This window comes from Emys orbicularis, chromosome 24 (genome assembly GCF_028017835.1).
Source record: "Emys orbicularis isolate rEmyOrb1 chromosome 24, rEmyOrb1.hap1, whole genome shotgun sequence".
In the NCBI taxonomy this organism is placed as follows: Eukaryota; Metazoa; Chordata; order Testudines; family Emydidae; genus Emys; species Emys orbicularis.
The window spans coordinates 12,928,728-12,937,099 of NC_088706.1; the positions used below are offsets into that span (position 1 = coordinate 12,928,728).

Consider the following 8,372-nt stretch of genomic DNA (forward strand, 5'->3'; position numbering starts at 1 on the left):
TGTGGGGCCTGGCATGCAGCTGACGGGGCAGACCCTCAGGCCCGTCCTTGGCACAGGCTGGACAGGGCCCTAGCGGTTGCAGCTAGGAGAGTTTCTGGTTGTAGCAGCGAGACACCGTGTTGCAATCCACCCTAGGGTCCAATTGCGGCACTGGCTCGAGGCAGGACTTTAGCTCCTGATGGGGCTTGTGCTCCTTGATCTCAAGGGAAGCGTGCTGGGGCAGGTGGGTTTTCCAGCCTCAGCACGCGTGTCGTGGCTTGAACTTTCCTACCCTCCAGCTGCCTGTCTTGCCCCTTCCAAACACGTGCTGGCCCAAGGCCTCAAACAGCAGCTGCTGGACCCAACGTGCCCACACCAACCCCAGCTGTGGCACTCAACAGCCTTGATCCCCTTGCAGAGATGCTGGCTCCCCCGCAGGGATGGCAGCTGCATGTCTCCTGCATCACTCCCCAAAGGGTTGTGCTGTAACATGGGGGCAACCCCCCCCCCCTTTCCATCCCGCTGTGTGGGGCCCACAGCACCTCGCTCTCTAGGACATCACCACTCACACAACCCTGGCGGGGAAGGCCTTCGTTGTGGCAAACTCAGAGCCGCGGGAGTCAGCTCCACGTGTAGGTTCAGCCTTGGTACGGTGGCAAATTCCCAGCCAGCCATGGGGTTAAACAAGCAAAGGTCTTGTCTCTCCTCCCCCAGGGAAAAAAAGAGCCTGAACCCTCCCTCCCTCAGGAGCCACACACACCATCCAGTCCAAATGCTGTAATTAATTCAGGGTACAACACACCTGTAGTAACAGGGGACACCTGCATTACCTCACCATTTTTGCAGTAACCATTTGTTTAACTTTAAAACACAACTTCCCCCCAGCTGTGCTTTCTGTTAGCCTAGCATCCCCTAACTGTTACCCCCGGCTTCCATCCTCTTCTGTCGAGCAATGCGCTGGGTGTTGAGCCGTCCTGTTCTTTGCTACTGGTTTCTTCCCCCACCTGCTGTCTGTACGTACTAAGGATGTTATTTTACTGGGGCACTGGACAGTATTAAAATTAAAGCTATGTAAATAGGAAGCGGTTCTCTTTATTTTCCACCCTTCTAATAAGGACTGCGTGGCCAGTTGGAAATGGTGGTTGGGGTGGAGGGGGGAGGAGAGAGCCAGCAGGGGCTGGGGAGGGGTTTTAATTTAATAACTAAAGGTGGTTGGTTCCCCTACTGGCTTGAGGAGTTGGTGATTCACAGGCACAGTGTCCTGCTCACCAGAGGAAGGGTGGGCTTAGGGTTAAGGCACGGGCTTGAAAATCTGGGTTTAATTCTCAAAGTTAACACGGACACACCTCCCCCTTTCTGTGCCTCAGTTTCCCCAGCCATAAAACAGGGATAATGCCAACCTCTCACACCATGGCTGCGGTCAGGCTCTCAGATACTCTGGCCAGAGAGACCATGCACAGAGCTGGGAAAACCTCAGCTTTGAACCCAGCTAGTCCCCCACGTACAGTACACAGTGGTTGTGTAGCATATCTTGAGGGCTAGCTGGGCTTCCCCAGGTAGCGTAGATGCACCGCGCCCCGCCCAGGGAGGTGATGTGGGGAAATGTTTAGAGGCTCCTGCCTCTCTGTAATCGCTACAGGAGGCAGCAAGTGCCTCTCAGGGCAGGGAAGCTACTCACCACCCAGCTGTCCCTTACCCCAGTTCCAATTTCCAACACCGAGTTGGGCTGGCCAAGACTTTAGCTTAGTTACAAGACACGGCTGTGGTGTCAGCTGGAGCCAAGGCAGCCACAGTGTGATACCCCCAACACACACACACACACACACACACACACACACCTAGGACCAGATGAGGTTTCACTTTTATTTCAAATCAGCAGCAGGAAGCGTGACGCAGGCGGACAGTTTGCATGCCAGGCCCGAGAGAGAGAAGGACAGAGCTGAAGTCTCTATAAGAGAACAGGTAGGCACGGGGGGGGGGTGGAGTTGCACCAGCAGTGCCCAGACGGATGGATGAGGCACATGCGGCTGGGTGAGTGAGCTGATCTCTAACTTGGGCAGCATAGGGAAGCCACGAGGGGTCAATACAGGGCAGAGGAGACAGACAGGCAAGCTTACAGATGATGCTGCAGTTACAGGGCTCAGCTCCAGAGTAGGTATTTTTTGATCCACCTCTTGTATTTAAAGACAGCCGTCGCGACGGGCGGTTTGAACATGTTGACACAGCTTTTGTCGGTGAAGGAGATCACGCCGGCTACCTCCGCTTTCTTGCCACATACCACAGGGCCCCCGGAATCACCCTGCAACAGCACAGAGTACACAGCGTGTTAGCCTGGGAGGGCCCCGCGCAGCATTGGGATGAGGGTCAGGAGCGTGGAAGAGCACAGAGGCAGTGGCGCCAAGCAACAGGGAGGAGAGAGGCAGTGGGGCACATTGCACGGGGCAGGCATGAGGGTTGTCCTAGGACTGGAGCTAACCAACAACTTGGGCCAAATCCTGTGCTGGTTAAAGGGGCTTGACTGACAGCCCTGGAGACTGGAGTCCTCTCTCCACAGAGCGGGTGCAGAGTAGGGCAAGCGTCCCACACACATGCCCCAGCGGAGCTCGGCCCTGACCGAGGGGCAAATCTCCATGGCCCATTCAGTCTTTGGCCTCTCTGCCAAGCCCGCCACCAAGGCCTTCAAAGGAGTGGGGAGACCCTGGCCAGCAGCTCCCTGCACCTCACTTATCCTCGCCTGCCAAAAAGGGTCAAAGCCTCGGGGATGGAAAATGGGACACGATTCCCAGGGAGAACACATGGCCAAACCCCCTGGCATCCCTGTCAGTAAAGGCGCCGACTCCATGGGTGCTCCAGGGCTGGAGCACTCATGGAAAAAAACAGGGGGTGCTCAGCACCCTGTGGCGGGCCCTGCTGATCAGCTCCTCCCCCTCCCCACCCAGTGCCTCCTGCCCGCTGCTGATCAGCTGTTCAGCAGCAGGCACTGGGGGGGATGGGGAGCAGGAAGAGGTGGAGCAAGGGCCAGGCATACTCGGGGGAGGGGCAGGGGTGGGGCTTTGGGGGGAAGGGGTGGATTGAGGGCGGGCCCTGGGGCAGAGCAGGGAGCGAGCACCCCCAGGGAAATCAGCAAGTCGGCGCCTGTGCCTGTCAGTGTCTGCCATGTTCCCCGGGGTTCTTCAGTATCTTAGCTAGGTCTGGGGCACCCCTGTAGGATCCTGCCATCTCCATGCACGCTCGAGAACAGGCAGCTAAGCCCGCGGGCCTGGCAACGAGGCCGTCCCCCTTGCACACAGCCAGCTGGGGACTCTCCCCCATCAGCCCGTTCTAGACCAGTGTTGCAGTTAAGCCATCACCTGGCAGGGGGCAGAGCCCTTCTCGACCCCTTCGAAGCACATCATGGTGCTGGTGACCTCGCCATGCCAGTACCGGCTGTTGTTGCACATCCTGATGTCCATCACCTTGACGTTGAGTTCGCGCAGGACGGGGGAATACTTGCTTCCCTCTCTGAACCTCCCCCAGCCAGCCACGCTGCACGGCGTCCCCGGGGCCGGATTCTTCTTGGACAGCGGGAGAAGGCTCGTCTCCTTGTTCCAAACCACCTTCCTGTCCAGCTGCAGGCAGGAGCAAAAGCCAAGGTCAGGCCTTGGGGACAGACTCCGCCAGGCTGCAGGAAGATTCCCAGCCCTAGCACCACTGCGGTCCCCCCGAGCTGCTTCCATCTCAGTGGAGATGCCTCCAGCTTCTCCCGCAGGCTGCGGCCCTGTCCCGGGCTCGCTTTGTGCCATTGATACGAAGAGCCCAAATGGGACTCTTTGCATTACCAAGTTCTATAGCGACCTAGGCTGGGGAGATGGTCTGTCTTAAGTGGGGGAGTCCACAACCCGAGGAGGTTTGAGAAACACATGGAGACCAACCCCCACTGGCCAAGCCTGGCCAGTCTCCAACAGCCAGAGGCCTGGCTCCAGCCCTCTCCTAACGCCCCTTTGTGCCACAGGGCTCCTGGGAGAATTCCCCCAAACGGGGGCAGCGTGTACGGCCCCCCCTTTGCAGACGCTGGTGTGGGGAGTGCAGAGCAGGTGCCTCGGCGACTGCTCTAACGCCCACGAAAGGCTGCACCAGCCCCACCTAGAGCAGCCCAGAATCTAGGAATCACTGAAGTACCCCCCCTCCCCCCCCACCACCCCAAATCCAGCCCTAGAGGAAACTGTGCAGGCCCAGAAGCTGAGGGATGGCGGGAAGGGGTGGGAGGAATGAGACTTCCTAGCTGTTGGGAAGCAGCTGAGGGTCAAAGGGAAGCCTCCTTCGCTCGGTTAAAGAGGCCAGACTCCGGGAAACACTTTACCCATCAGCGAAAGCAAGGCCAGGCTGCACACCTTCCAGCACCTCGGAGGCGAGGGTGTGAGCTGAGAATGACTCAAGGCTGGCTAGAGCGCGCTGCTAGTGTTAAAGATTTCCTGTAAGGGTTAGGCAGTTTGTCACTTCTGAATCTCACCTTTCTCGCCGCAGCAGGAGAGGCCTCCGGAGAGACATCCCCCCCCCGCACTCCCCATCTCCGCTTCACCCCACTCAACCTTCCCCCTACCCTGAGATGGAGGAACAGAGGAAGGAGTAAATCCTACGCAGTGCTGAATGCCCCGGCTTGCCTCGGAGGGTCCTAACCCAGCGCTTTCCATCCACAAAGGAAATATTGATATCGTTAGCAGCGTGGGCTAGTGGCTAGAGCACTGGCTGGGACTCAGGACAGCTGCATTCTAGTCCTGCCTCTGCCACTGACCTGCTGGGTGACCTCGGGCAAGTCACTTTTCCCTCGGTGTGCCTCAGTTTCCCCATCTGTAAAAGGAGGATGACAACTCTGCTCTCCTTTGTAAAGTGCTTTGAGATCCACGGATGATAAGAGCTAGGGACTATTACTACCTCCATTTTACAGATGGGGGAAACTAAGGCAGGCAGAGGCAACACGACCTGCCCAAGACCACACAACAGGAAGAGCCAGGATTTGAACCCACTCCACTGCCCTAGCCACATGGTCAGACGCTGCCGCCTCGTAGGACGGGCCCCCTGTAGCAGAAGCCAGAATAACTGGTGCCCATGGCTCCCTAGCAAGCCCACGTACCTTGAGCAGCATGATGTCATTTGCGAAAGTCGTGCGGTTGTAGGAAGGATGCGGGACAAACTTCGCGACAGTGAAGACCTGCACTCGGGCATTTCTCTTGGGCTGCCGATGGAGACCCACCAGCACCCTGATGAGACCCTTACTCCTGAGACACAAAAAGAAAGCCTCTCTAGCGTTCGCACCCTCACTGCGGACACCCGGCTATCCCAATGGAAACACCCCATCGGGGAGGCACAAAGCTAAGCCTGCAGTCAGAGGAGCAAGTCGGCTTTCTGGTGGAGCATGTTCCCCCAGCTCTTGACTCATGACCCCAGTGACGCTGGCCCCACCACTGATCCTCCTGGCATGCCCCTGGTGTGCTGAGGGCAGATGGGCATGCAGACGCCTCCCATGAGCCGAGCAATGCAGAGGGAGGCACGTTGGCCCAGATTCGTCAAAAGTATTTAGGTGTCTAATTTCCATTGGAAGTTAGGTGCCCAAATACCTTTGAGGGTCAGGGCCATTCAGACCACTTCTTTAAAAAAAAAACCACCTCTGATTTGGGGTGCTTTGGTTTTGGGGTGCCCAGCCCGCGACGCACCTTTGGGCCAGATTCTTCCGAGAGAGGCTGAGCGCCCACAACTCCAGTGGGCATCAGGGGAGCTGGAGGCTCTCAGCCGCCTCTGAAAATCAGGCCAACAGACCCCAAATCAGAGGTCCCCTTTGAAAAATGTGGCCTATCTGGCTCACCCAAAGCCACGGAGGAGCTGGAGAAAGAACCCAATTGTATTCAATCCCCCCATTTACACCTCACGACCAACCCTGACCCTGCGCGCCTGCCTAGCTGAATGACCTTCAGGGTTCCTAGTTTGCTGCTCTACTGGTTGGTGAGATTCCTACAGGTGTTCAGTAAATAATGGCCCTTTTCCTCCCTGGGGCTGGCATCAAGGCTTTTCCTCTGGCATTTCTTAAATCCAGGTTTCACTATTTGCCCCTGCAACAGCAGAGCAACCCCTGCTCCTCCCGGTCGAGCCGGGAGCCTGCTCCTCTGGCCCTAATCTGCGGGAACCCACCAGCCAGGGGTGGGTTCTGTACTCACAGGTCGGCATAGCAGTGCGCAGCCGTCAGCACCCAGCGCGCGTGGACTAGGACTCCCCCGCAGGCGGGAGTGTCTCCTTTGTGGATAGATACCATGTAGGGCCTGGAGTGAGGCAATGCTTCGCGTCCTCCAATGATCGAAGACTGGAGCTGGCCTGCTGTAAAGAAACAGCACAACGTGCCCCAGTGCACGGGGATGGGGAGCAAGGCAGATGCAGGGGACAATTCTCACCCCAAACCTTAGAAAGGGAGGTGTGTTCGAATCCCAGCACTACCAGGCTGGAACCGATCCATGTTCCAGCTGCTCCAACTATGCCCGTGGGTGTATAAGCCCTGAAGCCTGGAGGTAGCTAACTCCAGTCCAGCAGGCAGGGCATCGGAGTATGAATCAGGAGCCCCGGATTCCCCCCCAGCCACATTAAACCATCAGTCTATTGACCCATCACATCCAGAGGCCTGGCTCCAGCAGCTGCTGATACTGGATGCTTCAGAGAAAGGCAAAGTCCTTCACCAATGGGGGAATTGAGGCAGAGAGAGAGGAGAAGTGGCTCAGCTGAGCCCACTCAAATTAGGGGCAGAGTCAGGACTAGAATCCAGCCCTCCGGATTCCCAGCCCCGGGCTCCTATCCACCGGACCATCCTGCCACTCCCCGGCACCACGCGATCACCCACTCACCAGCCTTCCCAATGGGGAGGAACAGCAGCACCAGGAAGAGCAATTTCCCATCTGCCTTCATGCTGCCGCCACGCTGAGCCGTCTGCAGACGTCGTCGCCCCACCGCTTCTGCCGGGGGGCATTTCCGCTCGTAGTTATATACCCCGCTCCTTCCCTGAGCGCACTCGCATCTCCTCTGCGGCAGGGGGAGAAAGGGCTCTCAGGAGGCGGAGGTGTGAGGTTTGCAGAGCGAAGGCTACCGGCAGGGAGAGGAGAGGAGCTGCTACACAGCATGTGCTCACCTCGCTACCGCCATAAAAACAGGAACTCAGAGTGTAAAAAACAAGCCTAATCCATTACATGCTTCCTGAACACTTTGGGGCCAGATTCCGACACCTCTGTGACATTCTACCCCTCAACACCCCCCCCCTGCACCACATAGCCGAATCCCCCAGCCCACACGCCCTGACAGAAGTAAGAGATGTAAACTGCTTCCTTGCAGTTTCCAGACCCTTTTAACTCCCTCTCTATTGCACTCTTCGACCAGGAGCACATCTTTAGGCACAAAGAGCTGCTGAAACAGGTGCTGGGGCCTGACTAGATTACAAATCTGGACCCATTCCCCCGATCCAGCTAGGTTTGTAGCGTAGAGTCCGATCGCCCAACCCCCGTCACCTTGTCACACCCATGTGCCAGCTCTCAGCCACTGCACAGCCCTGGACCTTGTCACGATAAAGAGATATGCCGCTACCTTCATTTTCGCAACCACTTATGTGATCGACTGCAACATGCCCCTTTGACCGCCTCCCCGGCACCCAGCCCATGCAAGAAGCTCTGTTGGTGCTTGTAGCATGTAATAAAACAATTCCTCTCCCGGAGCTCTGCTGCTCTCTTTCTGAGATGTAAAACCAAGGTCTTAACCACCCAATGCTCACTGAAGAGTCTTAACTGCAGGGAGCACAACATCCCAATGAGCAAATTGGGGTGGAGCCAACGCCCAGGTGCTAGCAGAGATCTGAAGGAAAGTGCTCAGGCTTTTCAGGTCCACGGTACTTAGCTAGTGGACAGAACAAGGGGATGGGTCTCCAAAGACCTAAATTCTATTCCCAGCTCTTCCACTAGCATGCTAGTTGTGTCCTCGGGCAAGTCACGCCCCCTCCCTGTGCCTCAGTTTCCGCATCTACAAGATGGGGATAATGAGATTGACCTCCTTTGTAAAGCGCTTTGAGCTCTGGTGCTGAAAAGCACTAAATAAGGGCTAGGGGTCATTACGACTTCCAATGAAATCACAAACTTTAACGAGTGCTCACAACTCCCCCTCCCCTTCAAAACAGGCGAGCATTGTTACACCCATTTCACAGATGGAAAGAAATTGAGGCACAAGCCTATTTTACACCAGCAGTTTTAGGGACATCGCCATCTGTTGCTAGCCACACTGGGAACGGCTAGTGCAGACAGGGCTCCCAGGGGCCTGATGTGAGCTGCATCAATGTAGCAAAGCATTGGGAGACGACCAGTTAGTTACCCAGGGCAGACACGGCCAATGAAAAG

At 56.8% G+C, this 8,372-nt stretch overlaps 1 protein-coding gene across 1 annotated transcript; it reads right to left on the reverse strand.

Moving 5' to 3' along the window:
* Nucleotides 1-2,119: 2,119 nt before the first annotated feature.
* Nucleotides 2,120-7,115, reverse strand: LOC135894079 (granzyme M-like). The gene is given in 6 exon segments (XM_065422099.1): nt 2,120-2,278; nt 3,330-3,587; nt 5,090-5,234; nt 6,168-6,324; nt 6,843-7,065; nt 7,068-7,115. Coding segments are annotated over 6 exon segments (990 nt in total).
* Between the last annotated feature and the right edge of the window lie 1,257 nt (nt 7,116-8,372).